The sequence below is a fragment of the Festucalex cinctus genome, chromosome 14, assembly GCF_051991245.1.
Source record: "Festucalex cinctus isolate MCC-2025b chromosome 14, RoL_Fcin_1.0, whole genome shotgun sequence".
Lineage (NCBI taxonomy): Eukaryota > Metazoa > Chordata > Actinopteri > Syngnathiformes > Syngnathidae > Festucalex > Festucalex cinctus.
The window spans coordinates 1,995,667-2,010,515 of NC_135424.1; the positions used below are offsets into that span (position 1 = coordinate 1,995,667).

Sequence of the window (14,849 nt, forward strand, 5' to 3'; positions counted from 1 at the left end):
GACCCTGCGAGGAGCCGACGCGTCGTCTTTACCTTCAAGCTGCTTCTCGACTCTTCTGAGCTCAAGTAGCACGGCGGAGATTTCCTGCACAAGCAAACGGCAACAACACAATCACTCACCTTGTCAAAGGAAAATCATTTGAGATGCTTGAGTACCTTGTTGGAGGACTTCAAGAGTGGCACATCGCTTTCTGATTTCATTTTCCTTTCAATGTCGTCCCAGTTCCTGTCCTGATCCTTGAACAATATCCTGGACAGCAACATCATCATTACCATTCAATCTTTTTCACTTATCTTAATGAATTTTAAGAGCACAATAAAAGTACGGTATAATAACCTGATTTTTCCTGCGGTTTTATCAGTCGACTGTCTAATCTTGGTGGACAGCTGAGAGACTGAATGGATGAGAAGGCTGTCCAAAACCGCCTGCAAGGACAGAAGAATGGAGAGCGTCAACACCGCGTGTCTGCCTCACGGTGGCGCTGTGCTTACTCACGCGGGTTCTTACCTCCTCTCGGTTCCACGTGCGTCTCCTGAGCGCCCGGGGCTCGTGGCCGTCGGGGGCGCGGGGACGGAGCTCCACCGGCTTGCCGTTGATCTCTGGCATCTTGGCGCCGTCGATGACGGGAGGGATCTTCCGGAATTTCAGGCTCTCGTCAAACACACGATCCACCAGCTGGCCACGTCAACACGTCGAGAAACGACAACAATTCATTCAAAAACAAAGAAATTTTTCAACGACCAACACAAAAATATGGAGGGGAAAAAAAAAGCAGAAATATTAATAAAAGAAAAAATTAAAAGAAATAGTACAAAATATTTTAGACCAAAAAAGAAACTCTCTAATACTAGCTTAAAAAAATAGAATACAAAAACAAGATGTAAAAAAAAAAAAAAAAAAAAAAAAGATTACAAGAAAACCACAAAAACATTAGCAACAAAATACATGAGATGAATAATACAGAATTATTGGAGAGAAAATAAATCAAGAAATGTAAAAAATATGATAAAAAAAAATAGCCAAATGAATAAATAAATACATGGGGAAAAAAAAACCTTAGAAAAGAAAATAGAATAAAATGCACAAACAATACACAGATAATTGAAAAATACACACATCAGACAAAACATACATTTTGGAATACTCATTTATTAGACAAAAAAAAACCAAAAAACTTGAAACTTCTGAACTATTGCTAAATGCTAAATGCGTCATAACGATAACTCAAATTTTAATTAGTGAGAAATGCTGTTCAAATGGTTTTGAAATGTGAGAAGATGCGTTATGACGGATGGAGCACAGCACACCAGGAAGAGTGAGAAGAAGATCAAGTTGGGCACCTGTCTCATGCTCTCCTGCAAGTCGGGCCGCGCCGGGCCTACCTCTTCGCGGGTGTCGACGGCCGAGCCCGGCGTGGTGGCGGCGGTGCTGGGCGCCGTGTCCGACGAGCTGACCGAGTCGATCTTGCCGGCCACGTCGTGGATCTCGCGCGCCAAGGTGGCCAAGTCCTTGGCCAGGTCCTGGCTGATCCTGCGCACACATGGGAACAACCTGTTAACCACCGAGACAAGATGATTTTTAGAACATCGTCAAAAACATGCAGCATTCACTTTCCCCGATTTTTGAGCGTGTGGCGAACGGATCCATACCTGGCTATCTCCTCGCTGTGCGCCGTCCAGTCCCGGATGTACTCGTCTTGCTCCTTCATGCGATGTTTCAGCACCACCGCGCCCACCCCCGGCAGCGTACTTGAGGCCGATCCGGACCGCGAGTCCGGGGTCGCGGCGGCGCTGGGTCGGGATCCGCGCGCCGGCACCAGGTGGTGCGGCCGCGTGTGCGGGCGTCCTCCGTGCTTGGAAGAGTTGCGGCCCGAGCCGAACTCTTCCTCTGAGGTGGACGCGTACTCGGGAGGCAGGCGTCTCCACCGGTTGCTGCTGGACACTGGGAAGACGCAAACGTGACGCGTTAGTCTCACTTACGGCATTTTATCTGGTAAAAACAGGTGCTACTCATAATGTTAATAAATAAGTCAGCTAGTGAGAGTCTGTTACAGAGCTGTACAACTAGGACCCTATAAATAAATTCTACTTCAGCATGGATTAGTTTTCTGTTGGAAAACTAAAACAATGCGGGACAGCTCAGTGAAGCAAAGTGTTATTAAATCAAACAAACAAAAAATAAATAATAAAACCCAGCAACATTGATGAGGCTGTCTGCACCATGAGGACGCAACAACGCTCTGTGGCAAGTCATGGTGTCATGAATACAAAACTCCACAAGGGGGAGATATATTCCAAACCCAATTGCTATTTTTTTTACGACAACGTTTGAAGTGACAGGAGTGCAAGTAGAGCTTTTGGGCCTTCATCACAGTTTTGTGGTAGCATTAAGAAAGAATTCACTGCAACACAATGCAAGACCTGGGTCAGCATCTGGACACTTCATTAGGTACACCTATAAAATCGATTGTGGGTAGAGTCTGCAGTGGCAAAAAAACAAAATGAAGCGAACAATACTGATTACTTTAACGACAAATATAAGTCAAAACTAAAATCATGTTAAATGGTAGGGGTGCACCAATCACAATTTTCTGGTCGATCAACAATCTTTGAAAGTCTGACATGCCGATCTTTTTCATAACAAGCAGCGTACACCTTCAGTGTTCCAATTTTGTTTTATTGGAAAATATATTCATGAAATAATACAAATGGGTTGTTTTAACTGCACATGAAATATTTATCTCAAATAAAAATGAAAAGCCTATTTAGTCATCTCAGGACAAGAGGACGGTGGCTGGCTTTTTCAGACCTCTAAATAGGGAGATGGAGTGAAAAAAATTGGAGTGGGAAAAAAAAATTTGGTTTATTTTTAAGGGATCGGCCGGTCACCAATCCCACAAAATTAAGGAAATCGGGGCAGATAAATCGGCCGGCCGATCAATCGGTGCACCCCTAGCAAATGGTTACAAAGAAAAAGAGAAAGAAAACACCGACTAGATTCTATGAAAAATATGATTTTTGTTTTACATAAAACACCAGATTAAAAAAAAAAAACTGGCAAAAAATAGGAAAATCTTACAAAAAAAAGTGAGCAAAAATACAAAAAGCATTTTGTAAAAATATTCTTAAAAAATACTGAAATATATATTAAAAACATACATCAAACGAAAAACACTCAGCAGATGTGAGTGAACTGCTCAGGAAAGCTTACTACACGACTGACTAAAAAAATGTATCAACATGATTGCAGTTGTAGTTTAGTGACAAAATGAGAACGGTTTCTAAATATTTTGACGCTCTTGCATGTATTGAAATAAGGCAACTACGAACAAGAACACGTATCGACATAGACTCATTCATTCCTGCAACAGCTACACATCACCACCTATTTAAGTGACAAGTAAACTATTCCTCCCAATTTTCTGGGAGTCACACAGAAGCTGTTTGTAAGGATGCGACCCAGGTCTTGACAGGCACGCAAACACACACTCCTAACACGATTCTACAGTGCCAGTACAGTACCAACAAGTTCTTCATCTGTGTCAGCGACGCCAGGCTCTGGATGAGAGCCCTCTGGACGATGGAAACCAGCATAAACATCGTCACCACCACCACCACAACAGACAAATGGCCAGACACATCAGCAGTCTCTTTTTCTAGTTTGTTGCGCTTGCTCACCTGTGGGCGAGCAGTAGCCAGTGGTCGCGGTCTTGGTTCTGGCCTCGTTCAACTTGGACACGCTGTTGGCCCTCATCCTGGGAGTCAGCTTGCTCTCGGTTGGCGTGGACGAGCGCAAGCCCAGACGTAGCGCCGTCTCGGCCGAAAGGCGCGTGGACGCGGCCGAGCCCCGTGCCGCCGTGCACTCCGAGTCGCTGCGTGCCGAGATGGAGCCCACCCGGTTGCGACGCGGCTGCGCCAGCATGTCCAGACGCGACAGCCCCCCCCGACCGGACGGCGGTTTGGAGGTGGAGCTGGTGGTGGACACCTCGGATGCCACCGAGACTCGGTCGGCATCGGCCAGGTCCGTGTCAGAGGTGTCCCCCAGTCGCGCTCGGCGGAGGAGGGAGGCTCGGGTGGGTCGCGGCTTCGGCAGCGCCGCCTGCTTGCTCAGGGAGGACGACGTCGTGGCGGCCTGGAGGGTGCGGCTGCTTTTGGACGAAGAGCTCGCCACCGCGTTCTTGGCAGACCTGCCGTCGTGTTTGCCGTCCAATCCGTATCCGGAGTAGGTCTCCTGGTCTGATGAGAGGATGTCCGAAATGGGGAAGGAAGACGTCTGGTCGTCATCGGTGAGGTCGAGTGACGGTTGGCGTGCTCGGGAGGAGGACGGTTGCACCGAGCGACGCGCCTCAGCCCGACCGGACGCTTCCGCGGTTCTGCTTTTGGCTTTCCTCTCCAAGCGGTCGCGCGCGCTGGCGGAGACGCCGGACCTGGAGGCCGTGCTCATGTTGCTCTTCTCGCGGTGCATGCTACTGAGCGAGCGGCGCTTCTGCACGCCGCCGGCCTTCCCCTCGGCCTCGCCGGCCACGTGGCTCGCCGTGCTGGCCGTGTCCACGTCCGACTCGGGCGAGATGGAGTCCGTCCGAGGGTGGACGCCGTAGCCCGAGATCTGGCTGCTGACGCTGCTGCTGGTTTTCTTGGTGGCTTTGGGCTCAAGTTTGTTTTCGTCCCTCAGTTTGGCCTCCAGGAAGGCCATGACGGCTTCGGTGTCCTTGAGGAGCGTGGCCGTGTCCATGCTGCCCGCCGAGTCGCTGCGCTCGCGGGTCCCGGCGCCGCCTCTGTTGATGCGCGGGATGAGCTCGGCGGGGATGCTGCCGCTGGGCTTCTCGATGGTGAAGCTGCCTTGACGCACCAGAGGCTTCCCGGACTTGTCGCTGCCATCGTCCTCCTCCTCCTCCTTCCTTTTGTCAGACCTCTTCCTGCGCTCGACGCTACCGGAGCTCCGCGCGGCGGCCTTGCACGGGGAGGAGGTGGCGCTCGGTTTGCGTTTGTCGCTCATGTCGCCGTTCTCCGCGGGAGGCGGCGGGGATTCGCCGTCTCCTTTGTTCTCTTTCTCCTGGGGTTCCGTGTCCTGCTTTTCTCCGACCTCGGACCGTGACAGGTGAGCTTTGGCGATGGCGCGGGGGTCATCCACGGGGAGAGGGGGGAGGGTCCTGCGCTTGCGGTCAGTCAGACTTGACGACGATTGGCCCCGGCTGAGGGGCGCGCTGGGCTTCAAGGCATCACCTCCTAAAAGGGGTGAAAGTAGTACTTAGTAGTAGTTCCACTGTTTTGGAAATGCAGATTTTCAAATGCAAACAAGAAAAACAATTCAAGTCATAGTCAAGCTGAGTCTTTCTAATTGGAAATTGGTGACTTAAGTTGGACCTGAGTCAAGTCATGTGACTCGCATCCCCCCCGCCCCCACCTGTGGCGCGAGGTGACCGTGTAGGCAAGTACCTCTTTCCTTGTCCTGGAAGTTAGCGGTCTCGGCTCCAGAACCTTCCGGATCGGTCCTGGTGTGGCTGGCAGCCAAATGTGCCCACTGGGAAACCCAGTTGGAGTCCGTCGGAGGAACCTGAAGAGAGGCGAGCGATATTCAAGCGAAAAGTGCGGAGAGGCGGCAGATGGTGAACGGCGTTCATGTATAATGTAGCACGTGATGGTGGGAAAGCATCAAGTAGTGGGAGACGTGACACAATGAGGCTGTTTGTTAGCTTAAAATGGAACACGAATCCCAGCTCATATGTAGACAAGGGTCACTCTTGCCAAATTCTAATAAACATCACACCTCAAGGGTACATGAAAGAAAACTATGAAATGGCTTGTCGTTCTCCTTGAGCGAAAAAAAAAAAAAAAAAAAGACAGCCAAACATCTCAATAGAAGAAAGACTTGCTGATGCTCGTGCACACTGGCGCCTTTCCTCTTCAATGTGATTGCCTGCAGGGCAGAATGTCTTTTGGTGGCATTAGCGGGATCTAGGTCACTCTCAGGGAGGGCACGTCTACTCCCACGGACGGTGGAGAAGACGAGCCCGTCCAGCCATGGGTGTGACCGCGACTCGCATTTCGAGGCTCCGCTACGACTCTTTGAAGTGTTCGCCGAGACCACGCCCAATAACATCTAATACGAGAGCGGCATCAAAACCATCTGCTTTACGAAAAGGTCGCTTGCAGTGAGGGATGACATAGAAATAGCTCTCAGTTTGTGTCAGTATGTATACAGCTCACAAATTGACTGTCAAAAAAAATAAATAAATATATATATATATATATATATATATATATATATATATATATATATATATATTACCTCCTTTCCTGTCTCTCCTGCTTCTTTTCCTTTTCCCTCCCCTTGGAGATCCAATATGGAGGAGTCCTGGTTTTGCTGCAGCCCAAATACCTACAAATGTAAGCATCCAATGTCACTTATATACAACACCATGCGAACCAATCAGATCACATTAGACAGTAGGCTGTATGGTGTCTACTCTAAACATTACTCATGTCATTATGGAAGTCTGTTGAGGGTAAAAAAAAATAGATATAATTTAGTTAGGCGGTCGTCGACACCGTGGCAACAAGGGGACATCAAACCAACTGATCACAAAAAGTAGCAGGAGCTACGTTCCAATTAGTGTCAGCTAATGATAAGAATTAACAGAACACTTGCTGTTTTGACTTCATTGCGTTACAGGCCAACAAAGCCCAATAATTCTAATGATATCACTCCTCGTAGAGTCGCTCGTGTCGTAAAGTCTAACAGTTGGCTTGCCATCAAAACTGACTGAATGAGTTGCTAGCTACTCCCCTACCTTGTCAATCATGCGCCTGGCCTCCTCCTCCTCCAAGTTGCGGTTTTCCAGCTCGATGGTGTAGGTGCCATTATCGCTGTGGTTGTCCCCCGCCTCCCTCGCGGCCGCTTGCCCCGTGACGGAGGTGTCCTCGCTGGGGCTGGTGGGGCTTCCGGTCGCCAGCCCCGTGCTGATTGAGCTCCGGCCGATGCTCGGGTCTTCCGACCTCTGCTTGAGGAGCACGCGGGCCGCCGTGGGGGCGCCGGCAGCCACTGTGGCGGAGATCGGGGCCGGGACTTTACCTAGAGGGAATAAACACAACGCAGGAAACACAAATGAGAGAATATCAGAATATTCTGAAGGAGATCAAATACGAGATCATGCATAGGCAAGCAGTGATGCAGCAATGATGCCATAGCATCACCTCAAAGCAGGAATAAACAATTTCTTCCATATTTTTCATATTTATCTTTTATGTTTTCAGCTGAGCCGCAGGCAGCATCTGTAGTGTGTAGCCAAAGAAGACTTTTTTCTTTTTTTTTTTTCAATGTGCGATAACTTATGAAAACTATGTCCACGTAAATAGCCTGGAATTTTGAAAATTTTTGGAAGACCCCGTGTGCATCTGCAGAAAGCAGTTACCTGAGTCTGCGGCCGAGGTGGAAATGCTGAACACCTTGGGTTGAGAGGGGGGTTGCGGACACAGGCCCTCGCCGCTGGCTCCGCTCAGCAGCGGCGCAGTCTGGGAAAAGGAGTACGAGCGCCGCTTGCGGGGGTTCTCCTCGTCGTAGAACTCGATCATAAAGGCCGTGCGGCTGCCGCCGCCGCCGCCGCCTCGAGACCCGCTCGCCGCGTTCTCACTGGCCGCTCCCGAGCCGCCTCCTAATCCCACGTGGGCGTGCGCGGCTTTTAGACGCTCCTCGAGGGCGTGGCGCCGGCTGGCGAAGCGCAGGCCCAGGCCATTTTCAGAGTCGCTTTGAGTGCCATCCTCATGTTTGCTTCCTAGAAGAATGTGCAGTGACACTTAAACATCAGCAAATGTTAAGTATTCAGGAAGATGGATGATTTTTATTCGGCATTATTCAACACAGTAAACACCAGCACTGACTTGCTTTGAATTGAATGAATGAATGAATGAATGAATGAATAAATAAATAAGTGATTGACTCCGCTCCTCTATTGACATCTTGAAGAGTCGGGAAATATCACTTCAACTCTTTCCTATTAGCCAGGGATTTGCACCATATCGTTGCAATTTATGGTGCACAAAAATACACAGATTAGGTGGATTTTTCAGAGAACAGCGATGAAGACGGGTTCCAGGGGATGAAAGGCAAATATGTGAATTCATGAAGATAGAACTGCAGCTATGAGGGGGTTCGTACGACAAAAGTGTGTGGTTGTGTGAATCAGGCAACCGCAAATAAGAAGAGAAAGCACATTCACTGTGGGTAAAACACAAGGGAGAAAAAAACGCTACAACTCTTAAACTGTTTGGCTTTTTGAAATCAAGATTCTTTTTCTACAATTTACATTTGTATCATGGCCCATTTGGATGCGCCATGGCAGACTTGGTGCCAGGCTGGCCCAGCAAATGCCCACTGGGGGCTTCGTGAAAGAGAGAGGAAGAAGATGACAATGAGGAGGCGGCAGCAAAAGGGGGGGGGGGGGAGATGGGCTTCGGGGATAAAAAGAAAGTAGGGGGTGGTGAAAGGAGATTTGAGGGATGGTGCAAGGAAATGAGGGTATGTCTGCTTTTTAAGGCATCGAAGAAAACGGTGATGTGAGAGGTCATTGCAGAGTTCTGATATTTAAGTGGAAGCGATGTCCTTATGAAGAGGATCTCATGATTCTGCATCTGCCTTATACGAATGTTTGACATTAAAAAAAATAAATAAAGTGTAAATCATTCAAAAAGCAAAAATGTTTAAATGGTCAACAGATGTGCTGATAAACAAATGCCTTTATTGTTTTTGTCCTCCTGCGCAAACAAAGAAGCTGTTAGTGGAGAACAGACGAGTCACTTAGGAGACACGGGCGCTCTGCACTGCTTGCCACCACGAGTCACGGTGGCCTCCGCTCACACACGCTCATATATGCAAACACACCAACAACATTTCTCACGAGCGGTCAGAAGACACATTTTTTGTCACCGAGCGTTTGAAATGGTTTTTCTTGTGTCGACTTTTGAGCGAGCCGTGAGCGAGTGGACGTATCACACCTGTCAATCTCAAGACTGACCCAGAAAGACAAATTCACATATTAATTCAGATGTGACCTTTTTGTTTCAACAACTCACCTCAAAGAGTTATTCACCTTTGAACATATGTTAACAATTGAAAACATTCAGATACAGTAACAATAGCTGAAAGGCGTTTTTACAGTGCTGAGCTACTCTGACATTCATTTGACAATCAAAATCAATTCCCGACAAGAAAGGAAAAAGATATTCTGAGTCCTAACATCACTACGACATGCATGTAGGACAAATTATACATTTCCATTGCCTCAGCTCAATTTGCGCACATGCAGCATCGACGTGAGAAATGACTGACAGGTGCCCTAAATCGGCTCCTAAATGACTTACTTCCACACGTTCCCGCATCCGTCGCGGTTTAAGCGGAGTCCCTTTTCTGTGAATTCTTGCCATCAGCTGCCTCTTTGTCTCGTCAACCTTCTACAACCGCGACATCACCACCTCTCTTCCCACCACATGGCCCGCCCAGGCGACTAACTCTGCTCTACTTCCTCTCTCCGTCCAATCAGCGCTGGCGTTCCTGCAGCGGTCAGCATCTCGGGGAGGAACGTTTGCCGCCCGCCCACTCCCCGAGATCCACAGTCAGCAGCACCCGTGGTAGCGTTCCCATCCGCCCGTCGTTTTCTCAAAACAACCCGTCTTCATCAGTCCAATCGCACTTTGCTTGATTCCGACACAATTTTTTTTTATGTTAAGACATCTAGCAGGCTCCAAATCGGATGACAAACGTAATCACCAATTAGACGAGACACACTGACAAGCATGTAGTGCAACCCCCCCCCCCCCCCCCCCCATGTTGAATGAGCGCCCCTGCTTTCCACTCCAGCCATTTTCATCAGCCGCCTGTCTGTCAGAGGACGCCCCTCCCCCCATACATCATCATAAATTGGCCTCCATTTAATTAAGCGAGCACGCCGCAGTAACTCCGATGAGAATCGAAAGCGTTTGTGTCTGACGAACGCCGCCGCAGTTGCTCACCTTTCAGCCTTTTGAGATGCACCGGCACGTCGCTCTTGTTGCTCTTGCTGTCGTCCTCCGTGGACTCGCCGCGGATGAGCGTGGGGTCGTTCTGCGCCAGCCAATCGGCCACCTTGCTCTCCGACGCCATCATGGCCGCCTGCAACGTGCTCAGGTCCCTGCCCCCGGCCCCTCCGCTGCCCGCGCTGCTCCTCTTGGCGCGGGATCTGTGCTGGCCGGGCGTGAACTTTGAGACGTGGTCTTTGATGGTGACCCTCCCGGGGGACGTGTTGTCGAACTCTATCGTGAAGGAGGCGTGGCCTTGCGCTGTGGAGCACATGCAGTTGATGTAAGGAAATGAAGCTAATATTTCCTTGTCATGTGTTTCAATACTTTTGTCCCTATTGCGCTTTGGTGGGCAAAATATGGCAGTGGACCGCATAGGACCTGTTACAATCTTCCTTCTGAGCATTTACATCAAGCAAAATGTAATATCTTACATCAATTTACATTAATGGATCTTTTTTATTGTTAGTTTATTCAAATGTATCTAAATATTTCATTAATACTCAACTAAAATGTATGTTTAAGGCACTTTAAAAATAACCACTGATGCATACAAAGTGGAGTAAACAAATAAAAAAAAAAAGACCGTTAAAACAAATTAATAGCATAAGAACAAAAAAATAAACACCATAAAACACTAAAACAAAGCAGTGTCATGCCGAGTCAATAACCATATATTACTATATTATATATTTTTTGAATTTATATTTAGATATGGATTTTTTGTAACAAAGTAAAATAAACAAATGTATATTACAAGTTCTATAATTAAATAAAAAACAACCACAGAACGAATGATTAAATTAAAATATTTTACATAAACATAAGACCCCCCCACCATCTACAAATGATCCGGCCATCTGTCTGTTTTCAAAATCAAAAGTGGCCCTGACTAATTTTGCACCTATTTGAATTCATAACCCAAATTATTATATTGAACAAAGGAATGAATGAATATGAATAATAGTTATTTCTACCATTAAATCTAGAAGTGAAACGTCTGCAAGCGTCCTTAAACGAATCGTAATGAAAGCGTCCACGTCTTGCTTCACCTGCACTGCTTTGTGAGCCGGCCCCCTCCGTGTCCTTGGTGGGTATTTCATGGATGCCGTTGGTGGCCACGTGATGATTTTCCTTGGTCGGGATCTCCATGTAGCCTGGGTTGGGGCCGTCCTCTCCACGACGAGCCTCTCTGCCTTCTGTGAATACAAAAAATATAATAATAAAGATGTGAGCACGTTTAACTGTTGGCAATACCGGAGGTCACATAGATCAACTCGAGACAGATTAGTTTAATAACATAGATGCAAAATGCGGCTTCAGTCTTACTCTTCTATGAGAAAACGAGCCTTTGGTGTCCGTTACGTGTAGACAAGGCAAGTGAACAGTGAAAGACGTGCTGGTGGACACGTTAAAAAAAACCTACTGTGCCGGCACATCAGTCTTAATGGGAACAAACGAAACCTCAGTGGGATGTGTGTTAATGTGATAAACGTTGCTCTCACAAAATTAGAGGGGCCATCTGCTTCATGCTGAGGATGGAGCAGTTGCGGCAACATACGGTTCTGTGACCTTAAGAAGCAAACATATAAACTGACATACTGAAAGTATAAATAGTGAGGAAAGCCTTTCAGGCGAATGTGACGCGCGTTGTTGGCGTGCTGGAAGTTTGGAACTGTGTTTTGGGTGAGTAAGCCTCTTTGGGGATGAGTGCAACTCGGACTTTATGATGTTAAGGATGCTCAACATGCAACATCCAAACAGAAAGGGAAAAAAGATTCCCCTTTTTATTCTAACTTGAAAACCAGTTTGTGAAACTGGGATGAACTGGCTTTTTCCTTATCTTGAACGTGTCATAAATAAGCATGATGCCATCCAATTAATTTGCATACATAAGCCTGTAAATCCTTCAGTTGAATCGTCAAACAGGATTCAGCTATGCTTTCAAAGCATCATAAAAAGCAATAATAGACTTAGCATTAGTCAATCTCTGCAACATGAGCCGACAACAGCATTAGCGCGTGCAGTAAAAGTAGAGATTGAATGGCAAACCTTGACGTACGCTTGTTACCGAACCGATGCGTACAAAATCCTGAGGCATTGCTTGAGAATTAGCGTGTGCTGGGCTAACGATCCAGAGAGGTCGATTTGAATTCCGCGTGTGCGTGTGTGCGTATGTGATGGCAGGAATGGGGGAGCTGCCTGTGCTCACGGCGTAACCCAATCGGGCTAAGGGACAATACACGAGGGGGGGGGGGGTATGCTCCGTCAACATAGCCTATTCACCAAGCAAAGAGGAAATAGACGCGCAGAAAAACAAAACACACACACTCACAAGCACAGTGAGAATCTGCCCTCAATCTGCCTCCCCATCTTCCCTTCACTTGCCCTCAAACATACTCACGTCTATTGGAGTAGACAGAGTGAGCAAGTTCGTACAAACAAGTATCGCGTAAAGATCTTTTGAAGTCAGCCACACTCACTCACCTACTTCTACGGCAGACGTCGCCGATCCCATTCGACTGCACTAATCGGACACTTACACTCCTAAAATCCTAAAAAAAAATCCTAAAATGACGACAAAAATAGCTCAAATCCACATGGAAGCTGCATGTCTGGCAATAAAAACCAATCTGGCAGTTGAAGATGCTGCCACAGTGTCCATCCAGATGTGACGAGAGATTTGAGGCCGCTTTAGGGTAACAGCCCCCCCCTACCCTCACCCCCCCTTTCCCTCTAAACCAGACTGGGCCAAACTGATTTGATATTGCTAAGCTCTTTGACCACTGCTTTCGTCCTTAATCCTGTTACTCTGGCTACGCGGCATCAGTTAACGTCAGACGGCCAGGCACACATATATAGACAGTTCTGTGAAAAAAAGACTTGAACGTACATCACCACAAACAAAATGTCTGTTTGGACACAAACAAGAGGGGATATAATGGGGCGCTGTCTCAATTTCATGACTGTGATGTCAAAAAAAAGCTGTCAGATGTGAAATTGAATTGACAAATGTCCCACCTGCGAGCTCGTGCTTTTTGCCGGGCGTCTTGATTTCCTGCTTCAAAGAATTCTCGTCATCGGCGTCCCCGTACCCCCACCACGCCGGCTGGCCGTACAGGGGGGTCCCGCGAGGTAGAGCCGCAACATCCACTGGAGACGGCATGGGCACACATTTTAATTGACGTACCGTGGAATCGTGTAACTTTTTTTTTTGTACTTTAAATAGTGCCACCCACAAAGTATTCATGGTGGTGCAACGCCAAGTTGTTGTTTTTGTGTGTGTGTGTGTGTAGTAAGTAGTTCCTGTCTGCGTTTATCATCTCTTGTACTTTTCCTTTTTAAACTTTTTCGGTCCAAGTAACACTTACAGTGTAGCATTTTTGCAATTAAAGCACACCTATAATTTGTACTCCCAAATGACATAGGATCTTAACACATTGCCAATTTGAGGAGGGGAAAAAAAGGAATGTTATGAGGAATTTAGATTAAAAAAAAAAAGTTTTAATGCTAAGATAAAAAGGTTTTTGTTTTTATAAAAGTGATGTTTAAGAATAAAGTCATTTTAACAAATTCTAAACTTATTTTACTTGGTATTTTATTAGGACAAAAAGTCGATTTGTTTCCCAAAATAGTCATATGCTATTATGTTAGTACCGTCAAACTTTAATGAGGGAAGAAAGTTACATTATTAGCCAGGCAATTTAAAAAATAAAATGGTATTCTTGTAATTGCATGCTTTCTATTCTGATTAAAAAAAATGTGTAAAAAAAATAGACCTATATCCTCAAAAATTCCCCCATTTGTTCTAAAACAATTTCATGTAGGAATGTCAGATTTATGTGATGATAAACCAAGCTAGGAAGAAAATTAAACCTTGAATTAGCAACAGAGAATGAAAGAAGACATCTGATAAGCATTTGTGACAACTTGTGTCTTAAACTGCACAGGATATCATAATTATTATTAGGTTATTCTTTAAAACAAATCCTCGTCCTTCACCTAAGTGCGCCCAATCCTGGCTTAATCACACTCGAGCGGCATAATTATGGATGTTGCCTGCCAAATTGCGGGCCATAGGTGGAGGTCCTTCCTACATAAAATGGAATTATGTCCTGTGTGTAGTTCTACAGAACCACAAAAGGTTCTCATTTGGCAGATGGGCAGACATCAAACTGAATATCGACGTTTGTACTGTTCCCCAATGTGTACTGTTGTATGGGCACATCTGCGAATACGCGCGTGAATAAAAAGCAATACTGGCATTAGCATATGGCTTGATATTACGATGGCACTCGATTGCCTAATCTCAAATGATAACGCAAGCTCCGTGTGGCCTTGTTTCAACATCTGGAGCTTAAGCAGGACCCCTGCTGGTGAGTGATGTCGATGATTAGGAACTCAAATACTCATGTTGAAACGAAGTAAGCGCATGTTGGCAAAGGGGGTAAAGACCCTTCACCAAAAAATAAATAAATTAAAAAATAAACCCCAGCAAGCGTGCATTTTCTTAAAGGAGAAAGACATCATTAAAAAAATAATAATAATAAAAATAAAATAAAAAACCTGAACAATACAAACAGTGGAATTGTGTGTTAAATCCGAGGTGTGGTTTCACTATTTTTGGACATCAATATGGCCAACTTCCCATTTTCACTTTTTTTTTTTTTTAATGCAGTAATAAAAACCAAATGACAAAAATGTTGTTACAAGTCATGTTGATATTAACCATAATAGAAATGGGAAATATAAAAGTTTAAGCTTGTTACCTCTGCCAAAGACGTTTTTTTTGCTTTCTTC

General features: G+C 46.3%; 1 protein-coding gene across 5 annotated transcripts in view; it reads right to left on the reverse strand.

Annotated features, from left to right (window-relative positions):
• Positions 1–14,849, reverse strand: part of cep170aa (centrosomal protein 170Aa) — a 30,732-nt gene that overhangs the window by 3,146 nt on the left and 12,737 nt on the right. The window contains exons 7-21 of one of the 5 annotated variants that reach the window (XM_077495005.1): positions 13,071–13,202; positions 11,102–11,248; positions 10,005–10,310; positions 7,412–7,771; positions 6,791–7,071; positions 6,289–6,378; positions 5,436–5,553; positions 3,678–5,225; positions 3,522–3,572; positions 1,650–1,941; positions 1,383–1,551; positions 508–675; positions 337–425; positions 156–249; positions 33–84 (exon numbers count right to left, since the gene is read on the reverse strand). In XM_077495005.1, coding sequence (XP_077351131.1) covers positions 33–84; positions 156–249; positions 337–425; positions 508–675; positions 1,383–1,551; positions 1,650–1,941; positions 3,522–3,572; positions 3,678–5,225; positions 5,436–5,553; positions 6,289–6,378; positions 6,791–7,071; positions 7,412–7,771; positions 10,005–10,310; positions 11,102–11,248; positions 13,071–13,202 — 3,897 coding nt within the window. Of the gene's footprint in view, positions 1–32; positions 85–155; positions 250–336; positions 426–507; positions 676–1,340; positions 1,552–1,649; positions 1,942–3,521; positions 3,573–3,677; positions 5,226–5,435; positions 5,554–6,288; positions 6,379–6,790; positions 7,072–7,411; positions 7,772–10,004; positions 10,311–11,101; positions 11,249–13,070; positions 13,203–14,849 lie in introns of all 5 variants that reach the window. The other 4 variants (XM_077495004.1, XM_077495003.1, XM_077495007.1 and 1 more) reach the window with 4 other exon arrangements.